Below are 15111 nucleotides of genomic sequence, written 5' to 3'. Positions count from 1 at the left end.
GGCAGATGAGTGGATTAAGATGTGGTATACATACACAGTGGTATTCTCCTCAGCTATAAAAAGGAGATGAAACCTTGCCAGGTGTGACAAAATGGATTGAGCTTGAGGGAATTATGTTAAGAGAAATAAGTCAGAAGGAGAAAGACAGCTATCTGATGGTTTCACTCATGAAATAAAGAGAAATGAAACAAAGAGTCAGACAAAACCAACCCCAAAACAAGCCCTAGAAATGACTGTAAAATTGAAGCTACCAGTGAGGGTAGGAGGAAGAACAAAAGGGGACTCAGTGGGCTATGGTGGAGGACTATGGGTGCCTTTATGGGGGTATGGTCTTAAAGCTAAAAAGATGTGCTCCTATGCCTGAATCATATACGGTAAATTGTAAACCAATGTTACTGCAATAAAAATATTGCATAAAGAAAATAAAATAGAATTATCAACTGAAGTAAGCCATAGCAGAGCTCTGATGGAACCTGAAAAGTATCTCTTGCCTTGAGTCCCAAAGGGCTATTCCTACCACTAATAAGCAACTTCTTACACTCTAAGGAAAAAGTTTGATTAAATATTTCAAGCATATAAAACAATAAACATTCATTTACTGGCCAAATTTATCAAATCTTAGTTGTATCTTTAGCTACAATTGAATGCACTGTATATCCCTTCCCAATCTTATCCTTTCCTTATGTCCAAAGAGGCAACCAATCTCCTCTTTTTTATTGTTCACAAGCGTGTTTCAACTTTTACTACATCTAAACATACTCATAAACATACCCAAAACTGCACTCATTTTTCATACTTTTATAATGTATTTTTAGGATTATCTCTCTTGGCAAATATTGCTATATTTTATTTACTTTAATTGCTGTATAATACTGCATTATATGGATTATCACAGTTTACCTATTTCCCTATAACAGAACATTTAGGTGGTTTCTAGCTTTTGGGATTAATGATGCTTCAGTGAATATCCTTGTATACTTCTCTAGGACACATATTTGGGAGTGGAAGAACCCTCCCATTTTGATTATGAATTCTGATTACTTCCAGGTTTTAAAGACTATAATACGAGAAGGGAGTAGGACTTTGATAAGTCAAGGACAAAGCTGTCACTGGTATTCATCAGATTTATTTCAGAGGTCTGTAATCAATGTTTTTTTCAATACCTATTTTACTTGGTACGTAAAACATTATTCAGATGGGTTAGGATAATCTATATTATAATAGGCTTAGTACAAGGCTTATGTGACAAATTTTGTAATGGATATTTCAAATGGGTGTACTATAGTTTCTATAGATAATGACAGAGGGGATCTAATGGAAGCCACTAAAAGAAATTTTTGTTATAGATGAAATTACAGGTTACAAAGAAGTAAAAACAGGGGATAATAAGTGGAAAACAACTTATCAATAGAAGATAAGCTAAAAAATAAACAGGAAAAAAAGAATTGTAGATGCATACTAATGAGACAAAACAAAAGAAAAAGGTTTCCTACTAATTTCCTATTCTTCACCCCGTATGCCTAGATTTATTTGAAAGGATACTCTCATAATTCAATCTTCTATATAGCTGTTATGAGATTTAACTGAAGCCAGGTCAAAAACATAGATTGTAAAATTTCTTAAATTTCTGTGTGTGTTCAGAGTATTTTTTTTCTGGCATTCCATTCTAAGTTTATTCATTAGTTAAATAAAGTTAAATAAAGAATAAGGCTGCAGAGGGGGAAAATATTTTTCTTATTTTACATATTGCTAACAGAATTTGGAAAGAAAAGAAACATTTTCATAGTATCTTGTTAAGCTTTAAATTAATTAAACTTACATTTAGCGGGCCTCCCTGGTAGAGCAAGGGGTTAAGCATTGCACTGTGAAACAATCCACAGTCTCTGCAGCACGAGTTCAAACCCGGCTGGCCAGCAAACAACCCACATGGTGAAGCAGACCTCTCCTGTCTCACCCGCTGCTCCCCTCAGCAGTAAATTTCAGTCAATCCGCCTGTTCTGTTCCCCACTCTCTCTGGTGAATCCTCTCACCCCCCGCATCTCTGGCTGGTACCCCAGCTCTTGTATGCATAAATAAATCTTAACAAAATTAAACTTACTTTTAGGATTTTCATATATCCAAAGCTGTGTCTGCTTTTGTGTTTTTACCACATCAAATGGCAAAGTTACAATAGCTGCAAACTATCAAAAAGTAAAATTGATTAATTTAAATCTACCTTTAAATTCTTCCTAAAATATTTTTACATTCTTCTATTGCACATTACCTAATAAGGATGCTAATGAAAATCATAGCTAAATAGCAACTTAAACTAAAACCAGATATATTCAAAGAGAAGCTTTTATTAAATAAAAACGCCACTGAGGTATTTCTCCCAAAATTCAGAAGTTAGTGAAAAATATTAGAAAAATTTGCCTATTTTCTTAAGGTCACACAACTACTTAGTGACAGAGTCAGAATTCCAAGACCTCTGACTCCAAAACCAGTATTGAAAATTTCTGATATTCTTCTACACATGAAGTATAATACAAACAAAAGTATTCCAGTATCTAGTAAGAACTGAAAATTTTTCAGCAAACATTTTAAAAATAGAATAAAAAATGAACTTTGAACTTTTAGTTCTATATACCTTTTCTTTATGGGTTTCAACATGCCTATTAAGTTTAGTTCCAAAAGTTCACAAACTACATTTAAAAAAAATCTCAAAATGAATCAACAATTACCTTCACAGTGCCCCAATGAAGCAAAGAAATTTTTTAAAGAACAGTCTTCAAGTACCTCATATATTTGGTATAATAGCCATCCATACAAAGTAAAACTGGTCTCTATTTGTTTGCTTCCCAACTCACATTTGTCAAAACTTAATAAAGTGCCTCTTAAAAATCACCTGTATTTTATTTCACTTTAACAATGCTTAAGTTCTTGAAATGAAATCAGTTTCAAAGATATCAGTTAAGATAAACTGAATTTTTGATTCTCCATCTCTACAATCTAACATGTAGTAGAAAAGGGTAACAACAATATAATGTAAAACTCTGATACTCTGTAAAATGATATAGTTTAGCCTATTCTGTTTTCTGGCTCAAAGCCTAGACATCACAATGAAGTACTTCTTCTATTGTAGACATTTTTATTCAAAGACTGTCCAAAGGCTGTTAATAGTAATAGATTACTAAAATTTATTTTAATAATTTTTCTACGTTAAACTAAAAAATAAAATAGACAACTTTCCTTTATATTACTAGAAAGCTGTTATAACTTCCTGAAGTCATTATTCAACAACAGTAATGGCTTTTTTGGATCAACAGGCTTATAACCACTGGCCTTAATTTCACAGATTTCAAACCTAGAAATATTCCTAGCATTTAAATTCAACTGTAGTGTCTTTCTTAGCCTAGATTCTCTGATGCAATTGTTCTTATATTTTTCTGAAAGTATCCAACACTGAGCTTATGCTTCTTTCACTTTTGTGGTTTGTTTTTTTTTTTTATGGTTTAATAATAAGCACCTCTCTGTGAATCATCCATCACATTCATTTTATAAGTGTGTAGTTATAAGAAAGCTCTTCATGCAAAGATCATGGTGATATGAATCTGCATAAAGGAAAGCCACCACATGACTTTTCATTATTTGGAAGAGTGGGAAAAGGTGAACTCTCTACTACCCAAAAATGGTCATTTGGGATTGCTCCCACTGATAGTGATTTTTATTAAAACTCTTCTAAGAATTATTTAATTTCTTAAAAATGTTTCCAAAGAAACAAGAATTAGCATGAGAGGATAAAATTAATTCTATTCAATCTGTTTATACATATGTAATGGCACTTCATGAAATAATTTTTTTTTTATTTCATGATATACTGCCTAACAAGATCTAGCAATTTAATGAATGAATGGCTAAATACTTTGAAAATAAGAAAATACTATTTAAACTGTTATCATTATCATGAACTGTAATGCCTTAACAAATAAAAAAGGCTTTTAGAAAAATATAATAATGTATTTGTAATATGATAAAAATATGCAAAGTGCATTTTAAAATATTTAATGGCTAAAAGTAATTTTCTCAAAATAGGATAGTAAATATATAGAAAAATGTATAACAAGTACAGTCTAAAAGTATTATCTCAGTAGACACAAAATGTTACATAGTATTTTGTCCTGTTTTAATACAATTATCATTATTCTGAAATAGTAGCAAGAAAAAAACAAACTTACAGAACCAGACAATGCACCTGAGGTAAAGTTGACCATAAATGTTGGTTCATATAAACCAGATTTCACACACAACCACTTCTTTAAAACTTCATAGTTATACCAATACATTGCTATAAAAACAGAGAATAAAAAGAATACATAATTAAAAATGAAATGTGAACTTCAAAGAAAATATTTATGAGGTTATACTTTAAAGGAAAAGAAAAATTCTGTCTTTGACACACTTTGCTTTCTGCTTAGACACAAACTAGGTGAGATTTTAAAAAAATTCTCAGTAATTTTCTAGCAAGCTGATTAAAAGCAAAGAAAAAACTGAAGAATCAGTAAAGTAGGACTTTAATTCCAAAACCTGACAAGAACAGTGGGATTAAAAAAAAAAAAAAAAAAAGGACAGACCAACCTCATTCATGAACATAGAAGTAAAAAAATAAAAAAAATAAAAAATAACCAATTGAAACGAAAGTATTTCATAGAAGATAATACACTATAACTAAATTGGGTTATCTGAATCATACAAAGGCAGTAATTATAATAATTTTTATTTATCTTTTTTTTAAAGATTTATTTATTTATTTATACAAGCACTGGGTACAGTCAGAAGCGCGGGAGGGCGAGAGAATTCACCAGAGTCAGAGCGGAGAGCAGAGCAGGCCGACTGACGAAGTACACTGCTGAGGGGAGCAGCAGGCGGCAGGAGAGGTCTGCGTGCCATGTGGGCCCCTCACCCTGTGGCCAGGGATTGAGCTGTCGCTGCAGAGGCTGTGGGCAGCTTCGCAACCCAGCGCTCAACCGCTGCGCCACCCGGGAGGCCCAATTATAATAATTTTTAAACAACATACATCATATTAGGGGGTCTCTTTGGTGGCCCTGGGGCTAAGTCTCAGTGCGATCATGCTATTGGTGCTGCGGCCTCGCCCACTGCTCCCCTTAGCAGTGTATTTCAGTAGATCTGCCTGTTCTGCTCCCCACTCTGTCTCTGGTGAATCCTCCCACCCCTTCCCCAACCGGCACCTCTGGCTTAGGCCCCAGTTTTTGTATGCATAAATAAATAAAAATAAATCTTAAAAAAATACCTCATATTAACTTTAAAAACCACATACCACAATAAAGGCCCATGGGATCATGTAAAATGATGAAAAAACATTTTATAAAATCCACATTTTCATTTCATTTTCATTTAAGGCAAATATAGAAATGTTTCAGAAACCAAGGGATAAAAGGAAACTTCTTAAATGAAATGCATCAAGAACGTGTAGCAAAAAATGATTATTAATGGTGAAACAACAGAGCTATTCCATTTAACCAAATAGAATAGGGATGCAACATTATCATTGCTAATATTCAAAACTCTATTAGGAAGTACAGTAAGGTAGAAAAAAATGAGAATAATGATTAAAAAGATCATAATTAACAAAATAGTCATATTTTATATATTATTTTCTACATAGAAAATCCACGAGCTATGCAAACAAATTAGAATTTATAAGTTTTTAAAAAAATATAACAAACAAAAATAAACTGTTAACACTGAACTAGCCACAGAGATTTTGAAATCTTTTTTTACCATATGACTGAGTAATTTTACTCCTGAGTATCTTCTTAAAGAACACAAAGCACCAATTCAAATGTTCACTGTAGCACTATTTACAACAGCCAGACTATGGAAATAATCTAAGCACCCCCAAACAGATGAGTGGATCAGAAAGATATGGTGTATATATATACAATAGAATATTACTTAGCTATCAAAAAAGAGAAACCCTTGCCATTCACATCTCCATGGATGGAGTTGGAATGGATAATGCTGTGTGAAGTAAGTCAGGAGAAAAATGATAAGTACTAGATGATTTCACTTATATGCAGAACAGAGAGAGACCAAACAAGTCAGGAAAAAAAGAAAAAAAAAAGGCAAAACTTGCAAACTGACCATAGATCACAGGCATACAGCAAGGGAGGGGGAGATGAAAAGGGAGGATCAAAATAGGACAGGGAAGAGCACAAGGAACTGTGGTGATAGATCACAGGTACTATGGTGGTGGGATAACTACAGGGACTGCATTGGGAGAAATAAAAAACTATTCAAAAATTAACAAAGATGTAAGAAAACAAACTATAAAAAAAAGGAGAAAGACAAATACCAAATGATGTCACTTAGATGTGGAATACAGAGAAACAAAACAAAGGGTTAGATAAAGCCAAGCTAGTAACAAACCCTAGAAATCTGATACTGGGGGGCAGAGTAGCACAATGGATTATGGATGCCTTGGTTGTGGTTATGGAACAACAGCTGAAAAGAGAGGTCCTATACTTTAAAATACAATGTTGTAAAGCAATATTACCTCAATTTTTAAAAATATAGAGCTTTAAAAGTAGCTACCAAAAGCTAGGGGTGGGTGTGTATATCATAAATAATTTAAAAAGACTGTATACAAGTTTTATAAGGAAAAAATTTTATCTCTACTAAAACCCTTTAAAGAAGAGTTATTGAATAAAGGGATAGGATATTTCTAGGGAAAACAATAATGTCAAAATTTTTAATAAAGCACCAACACTTGGGACAATATTTTCTTTTTTTTTTCTTTTTTTTTTAAAGATATATTTATTTATTTATACAAGCACTGGGTACAGTCAGAAGCATGGGAGGGTGAGAGAATTCACCAGAGCAGAGCGGGGAGCAGAGCAGGCAGAAGGACCGAAGTACACTGCTGAGGGGAGCAGTGGGCGGCAGGAGAGGTCTGCGCGCCATGTGGGACCCTCCTCTGGTGGCCGGGGAGCAGCCGGGGATCAAACCGGCGCTGCAGAGGCTGCGGGCAGCTTCGCAACCCAGCGCTTAACCGCTGCGCCACTGGGGAGGTCCAATATTTTCAATCCATAACCCCAAATCAATTTCAGATAAATAAGTGGCCAAGAAACAGTGTCCAACTTCATTAATAACCAACTTCATTCATAACAAGTTAAAGTGAGATACTACTTAAAATTACTACATAAACAAAAACTAAGAAATTTGACAATAAAAAGTGCTGTTGAGAGTATAAAGTAAGTCAGCATCAAGGTAGTAGGTATGATGACCTGCATAATCACTTTAGAAAAGGGTTTGATGTAACAATAAAATTTAAAATGTATATATTTATATGAACCAGTAGATACACTATTAAAAATGTACAGTAGCATTGTTCACTTCATTATTCACACATAAACAAAAAACTGAAAGCAGTTACACATAAAAAAGAATACCATATTGTTTTTATTTTTTATTTTTTTATTTTATACACTTTTTACATCATTTTTCATTTTTGCACAATGTATGCATTTTCATCTTGGTTATAGTCCCCATACAATTCCCACCCCCCTTGTTTTGATCCTACTCCCTCCTCCACACCCCGTAGTGTATCTCTGGTTTATAGTTGCTTGTTGATTTTGATTTTTCCTTTATTATAATTAGGTTTTTTCCTGGTGCCTTATTTAGGTTTTCTAAATTCATGCTATGAGTGAGACCATGTGGTATTTTTCTTTTTCTTTCTGGCTTATTTCGCTGAGCATGATCCCTTAAAGTAGCAGGATACAAAATCAACACACAAAAATCAGTAGCCTTCCTATATACAAACAATAAATCTGAAGAAGAAGAAATCAAGAAAACCATCCCTTTTATTATTGAAACAAAAAAAATCAAATACTTGAGAAAAAACCTAACAAAAGAGGTAAAGAACCTATACAAAGAAAACTATAAAACACTGTTAAAAGAAATAGAAGAAGACACAAAGAAATGGAAAGACATCCCTTGCTCATGGATTGGAAGAATAAACATTATTAAAATGGCCATCCTACCAAAAGCAATATACAGATTCAATGCTATTCCAATAAAATTTTCAATGACATTCTTCAAAGAAATAGAACAAATATTGATGAAATTCATATGGAGCCACCAAAAACCCTGAATAACCAAAGCTCTCCTGAAAAAAAAAAAAGAAGGGGATGGAGGTATCACACTCCCAGACTTCAAACTATACTACAAAGCCATAATAATCATAACTGCATGGTATTGGAACAAAAGAGAATCTTAAGAGAATATTTTAAAATAAGCATTTTTTAAAGCTCAAAAAGGAAAAACTAAATAATATATTGTTTAACAGTAATGCACATGTGATAAAACATGTTTAAAACTGAAAAGAATAATAAAGAAAAATTCATATAGTGGTTACCACTAAGGATGTGACAATGGAGAAGGATCTATATAATTTCAGAAATGAAAAATGTGCAATGTTCTAGAGTAAAGTGGGAATTTCACAGGTGTTCATCTCATTAATATACCTAGTAATTTTATTTTTTTAAGATTTATTTATTTATGCATACAGGAGCTGGGGTACAGGCCAGAGATGTGGGGGTGGGGGAGTGGTGGTGAGAGGATTCACCAAAGACAGAGTGGGGAACAGAACAGACATACTGGCTGAAATACACTGCTGAGGGGAGCAGTAGGAGAGACAGGAGAGGTCTGCTGCGCCATGTGGGTTGCTCCCTGGCCGGCCGGGGATCAAACTTCTGTGGCAGAGGCTGTGGGTTGCTTCATAGGTTGCATCTTAACCCCTTGCACCACCAGGGAGGCCCTATACCTAGTAATTTTAAACTATATATTTTTTAATCTATCAAAGATCTGTAATAAACATTTTTTATAAACTGGCCTAGGAATCTTTTATTAATTATACCATGCTAAGTTTCTAAACAGCATAACTCAACAATAAAGAGTGATGAAAAATACTGTACTATTGACAAGGGAAAAAAATATTGATAAGAGCCCAAGAAAATGATTAGCTCAAAGGAAAAAGAAAGGATGAGGAATGTCAATTCAAGGGTTTTCAATGATTATTTCTCTCAGGTCTTAAATGGAAACTCCTGTGATTCATGAGGCAACATTCTAGTGAAGTATACATGTTGTACAAGTTGTTTAGTTTTGTACTTATTTTTTTAAAGATTTATTTATTTATGCACACAAGAACTGGGGTACAGGCCAGAGGTGTGGGGGTGAGAGGATTCACCAGTGACAGGGTGGGGAACAGAACAGCTGGACTGACTGAAATACACTGCTAAGGGGAGCAGCGGGCGAGTCAGGAGAGGTCTGCTGCACCATTTGGGTAACTACCTGGCTGGGGATCAAACTCATGCTGCAGTGGCTGCGGACAGTTTCATGGATTGTGTCTTAACCCCTTGCGCCACCAAGGAGGCCCCTAGTTTTGTACTTATTTTTCATGATTTTTTTCCTTTTCATAGTTCAGGGAGTAGCATGATCTTCTGATTTATAATTGCCTCTCATAGGGCACTCATTTAATGGGGGGAATTTTTATCTTTAATAATTAAAAAAGTAGACATTAATATAATTCATAGGTGGTGTTAAATTAATTTTAAAATATTTTAATTTGTAATAGATTATTAATTATGGTTTATTTAGAATAATGTAGTTTTGCATTCTATAAATATGAATACACACCAGTGTTTAAAAAGAAACATAGAGAAAAGAAAACCACAGACTATTCATTCAATAAAGACATGAAAAGATCTGAGAGCCCAATAATGAATCAGGACTGAGGTCACTAAAGAAAGATAACTTACCTTTATTCTTAAAGGGTTAAAAATTTAGCTGATTTTTAACATAATCAAATTTAACACAAAGTAACCTAAAATTTAGCAGATACTAACAAGATAAATCCTACCTGAGAATGGCACGTCTCTAAGAACAGTAGGAGCCCAGCCTTTCCAAAGGGAAATCCAACCATCTTCAGATACTTTCTTGCTGACAAACTGATGCAGTTCCTTATAAGAAAACTTCTTAGATTGCATCTTGGTTCTAATCAATTCTAATGGACTTATAACAGTTACTGCACCAACTATATAAACAAGCAAATATATGAAAATATAAGCAAATATAAGAAAATGAAAACAAAAAACTATGTACTATACACACACAAGCAAAAAACTAATATTACACGCATTTTATATTTTAATCTCTCATTCTGAAATGTCTGCAAATCCAAAAATAAAGTGTCTAACAATGCCAACATATTGATGTAAGTTTTTTCCTTGATAAAGGCATGTCTTAAAAAAGTATGTTTTCATAAAAACCTTATGTTTTCTGTCTTCAACTCTAACAAAGGTAGTTCCAGAAATATACATCAATTAGGACTACTGACAAACCCTCATTTTAGTTAGTACTCCAATAACCCTAACTCCTACTACACAGAAAAAAATTTCCCTTGGCATAGAGGTAAATTAAACTCTTTATGGAAATGATTCTGGACTTTGGCATTAATCTGATATCATCCTAAAATTTAGGATCTAAAGTCTAAAATTTATAATCTCCAGGATGGGTTGATCCCCAATCTCATTCTGATGGCAATCATCACACCATGTTATTTCTGAAGTGTAGATAATAACTATTGGTACACATTATAATGCAAATATATATCTTACCAATATTATGTATTTATACAAAATCTCCATGAATGTCAAAATTTTGAAAGATGCATTAAATGAAAATAAGTCTTACTTACATCTGGCCACAATTCCAGCAACAATTGGTATGCTGTTTTCATTTTCTCCTAATTTAGATCTCAGAAGATCAGTTAACTGGTCATAGCAGGTAAAATAAATAACTGTAGCAGGAACTGCCATTACTCTGTTAAAAGTACACAAACAAGAAGCTTTGTGCAAAAGTACTGAAATAATCATATTCTTAAATTATTAAATATAAGTTAAAATCTTTATATTTAAACTGAAAACTGCAATCAATCAATGAGATCATAGATTCTAAAAGTTATTTATTTTATTTTAAAAGTTATAAGTGCTTAATTTAGTAGGCAACAAAAAGATGTAAATTTGGTACCTGCCTTTTAGAAGTTTACATTCCAGTAGTAAAGTACCTGCCATAACACCTGGCTCAGGTCATAAGTAGGAAAAGACAAATGAGGACACATCTCTTTCTCCCTGACTCTGTTTGTTGTTTTCCTTCACAATTAATCTACTATAACATGAAAATCATTGATATAAAAAAAGTATAAGAGTAAAATTTTTTTTGAACTATGCACTATATATCATTTCTACTTATAACTGAAAATAAGTTACAGTTAATGGTGACAGAATAATATATACAAGTTTGAGAAAGTTCCAATGACAATCTTCAAAATGAAAATATCAAAAGGGGATTATTAATTAAATTAATCACAAAGTTGAAGGTACTGTTAAGTCATAAATGTTATTGCAACAAGAAATCCATCTATGTTTATGAGCTATCTAAAGGCTATTCACAGATCACTTTGAAATGTCTAATGTTTCATAGTGAATTCTGATCATGAAAATTTAGAAATAGAACTGACTGCTGCTTTTGGATTTGCCATTTGCATTATAACCTGAGTTCACTGTTTAAAATATTTGCCTCAAAGTTGTCTAATTTGCTCCATAAAAAGATAAATTAGAAAGAAAGGAGGCAGAGAAAGGCAAGGTATTAGTGGGGAGTATTACATTAAGACTTTCCTGTTGATCAGATTAATTCAAGAATATTAAAATTATATGGAAAGGTAAAAGGATATACACCATATTATCTCAGTACTTTTGTAAAATCAATAAAAAGTTAAATGAATACCATATTCCTCATTTCTAAACATTAAAAATGTATACCTGCGCACTGAAGAAAATATAAATGATTTAGTTGCTCAAATCTTTTATATCTTCAAGAGAGTCTATATAGATGCTTGACTTTGGACAACTTCAAGGAATTTAACCCTTGAAATGCTCCATATAATAAGATTTTTTTTGAATGTGTGGAGCACTAAACCAACTTGTCTAGGTTGACTTGTACAAATTATGTAACTTTTCAAAACATCTGCTTTCCTTTTGGGGACCTGGTGGTTTAGTAATCACTGCTATCATGAAGACAGAATGTGCCTCCATCATCAAGACTACAAATAGCCCTATGTGCTGAAATTTAAGTGAATTTTAAGGTAGAAAAACTTTGCATGTACTACTATAGCCAATGCTAGAAGAGTAAGTGTGATGTCATAACAGAGGACTCTGGAAGCCTAAGTCTGGTCAACTATTGCTGTATCTTTTTCCCTTATTAATTTTATGTTCTCTAATTTTGTTGCAATAAACCACAGACATAAGTATAACCTTCTTTCCGCCCTATGAGTCCTTCCAACAAGTCATGAAATGGTTGTGGGACTCACAAAACAATGCTTTAGAAGTGAAAATGTTCTAATATTGAAAGTTCCAACTCTGTCCAACCTTGGTGACCATATGGCAAAAAAAAAATAATAAACATTAATTTAGTAAGAAAAATACCAAGTATCAACTTACAAGGTAGGGGGAAGGCCACTCCATAGGGACTTAATGCCCTCATTTCGAATGATTTTCAAAAAGGCATCCTAAAATCATAATACAAAAAAGTAGTCACAATATATCCCTGAAACTGATATACAAAAAGTTTATACTGAAAATTATTAATTTGAGCCGTTCAAGTGTTTAGTTATGTAATGAGTATCTCATATATGTATGCTCGTTCTTTTTTTTTTTTTTTTTTTAAAGGAACTTTCTTCAACTTCCAAACACAAAACATTTCCTGGTGATACTTTCTGCTAACAGAATAAAATGTGTGTTACTTAGATTTGGATTGTTCTACTTAGGGTGGAGAAACCAAGTTTTCAAATATTATATTTTGGCTATAATCACCAAAGCTGGTCAGATTAATTCTCCTCATCAACTATAAAATCTGAGAAAATATTATTTAAGCCCATTATTTGAAATCTCTGGAGAGAAAACAAAAGCAGGTAAAAACCAGAGGGAAATCTGATGTTAATGTGGTGGTGGTGCACGAGTGCATTGGTGAAGGAAATTCTATGGGGATTACACCTGACCGGGGGAGGGGGAACATGAGGTAGGGGTAGCAAACATTGTTTAAAAATGAACAGTGACATAAAAAATATATTAAAAAATTAAAATAAATAAAAAAGCAACTTGAAACGAGTGAAATTTACATATTTGAAGCTTGTTTGCCTGTGGGAGTGGCAAAGAATAGCACGCTTACTTGCTTGAAATGGCAAATAAAGAGTTCAAGGTGGTAGAACAGCCAGAAAGTTAAGGGTGTAAATCTGGGAAAGAAGGTGCTGCAGAGGATATTAGTCCCAAAATCTGTATACAAAATTAGCCACAAAACTTGGCTTATTATGCAATTCCAGAGGAAAACAATAGCATTCCCACAAAAAATAAAAACTAACTCCTCAGAATATAAAATAATTCAGTCTTTATATAAAGTATCATTCATGATATCTACTATCCAATCAAAACTTATTAGACATAAAAAGACAATATGCTGAGACTCAAAGAAAAAGTAGTCAATAGAAAACAAAACTGAGATAATTCAAATGATGCAATTAGCACAAAAGAAACAAAAGCAGCTATTATAAAGATGTTCAAGAACTTAAAAGATGGCATATGCACAATTAGTGAGCAAATTTGGAATTTCAGCAAAGAAATAGTTAACATAAAAAAAAAAGCCAAATGAAAATTCTTTACCTGAAATGAGAGATTTATTAGGTGGGGTTAATAGAATTGAGACAACAGAAAGGAGTTATTGAACCTGAAGATAGATTTTATTTAATCTAAAGAAGGAAGAGGAAAAGAATGAGAAAAATGAACAGAGGCTCAGAGACCTCAAGGGAAATATCAAGTAGTATAACATAAGTTTATTTGAGTCATAGAAAAAAGGAGAGTATTAAAAAAGGAAATTATCTCATGATCTGATGGTCAAAAACTTCCCCAAATTAGTGGAAGGTATTAATTTACAGAGCCCCCAAATCTCAAAAAATTATAGGCAAAATAAAAACAATGAAAGAAAAGAAAAAAATGACAAAATACATAATAAAGAAAGGATGATACAAAGGCAGGCTGACTTGTCAGACACATGGGAGGCCAGAAGATAATGTAATGATACATTTAAGGTGCCAGGGAAAAATTAAGTGAGAATTATATATTCATACAAAATACTCTCCAAAAAAATAAAGACATTTTGTTAGGGGGAAAAGGATGCCCCAAAGCTAATTCCATATAGGCTTTGTGGACTCCACCCCCACCCCAGGTCAAAGCCAAAGACACTGGGAACTCCAAATCCCATCACCACCAAAAGGAAGGTGGCTGGGACCTGAGGGTGGGGTTAAGCAGCCAGGTGGTTATAAAAGGCAGACACGTGGGCTTTGGGGGACCCCATTTTGGCTCTCCACCAGCTCGCAGCGTCCGGCCAGCTCTGAGAGTGACTTTGGGTTTCCTGGTCGTCGGATCGGGTAGGACGCATTAAAGACTTTATTTCCTTATTTTCTCCCTGAGTTGTACATTTTCCTTATTTCCTTTCCTCTTGTAAATAAACTTTTTATTAACCTTTTTATGTGTGTCTGTAGTATTCATAAGTCCCTTTAAAGCGCGCGGGTGAGGACCCACAGCCAGGAACCCGTTTAATACCGGGGTTGCTCTATAACAATTTCAGGTGAACAAAAACAGAGAATACATTTCCTTACCAATGTTCCCTGGAAATATCCTGGCTTCTTATACCATGCTTTGTTGCCTTCTTCACAGACACACAGATGATCCATAAGTCCATTACTATATACAAAACATTTTCCTAACAAAGATGATACTAACAGTTAACAGTTACTTCATACATTGTTATTTTTACCAATAAACAAATTGAAAGTATGATGTGGAGACTATGTATCTCTATATAAAATTATCTACTATGAGTAGATAATTTTGTCTTCACATTTTAAGGTAAAAAATACATTAATTTGATTTGTTTAATGACATTAATGCTGGGCTCTACTTAACCTCATGGTGGTGAAAAGTAACTGAGTAAATTAGTGGATTT

General features: G+C 33.3%; 1 protein-coding gene across 1 annotated transcript in view; it reads right to left on the bottom strand.

Annotated features, from left to right (window-relative positions):
* The window catches only part of SLC25A40 (solute carrier family 25 member 40), a gene marked incomplete at its 3' end in the record, with an annotated part of 33928 nt that overhangs the window by 1542 nt on the left and 17275 nt on the right, over window positions 1-15111 (bottom strand). The window contains exons 5-10 of the mRNA XM_084229919.1: window positions 14765-14868; window positions 12555-12622; window positions 10754-10878; window positions 9917-10090; window positions 4215-4324; window positions 2099-2180 (exon numbers count right to left, since the gene is read on the bottom strand). Coding sequence (XP_084086045.1) covers window positions 2099-2180; window positions 4215-4324; window positions 9917-10090; window positions 10754-10878; window positions 12555-12622; window positions 14765-14868 — 663 coding nt within the window. The remainder of the gene's footprint in view (window positions 1-2098; window positions 2181-4214; window positions 4325-9916; window positions 10091-10753; window positions 10879-12554; window positions 12623-14764; window positions 14869-15111) is intronic.

Source organism: Talpa europaea (genome assembly GCF_964194135.1).
Source record: "Talpa europaea genome assembly, chromosome: 3".
Lineage (NCBI taxonomy): Eukaryota > Metazoa > Chordata > Mammalia > Eulipotyphla > Talpidae > Talpa > Talpa europaea.
Note: the sequence above shows the minus strand (reverse complement) of the source record. Positions and strands in the feature narration are given on the sequence as shown.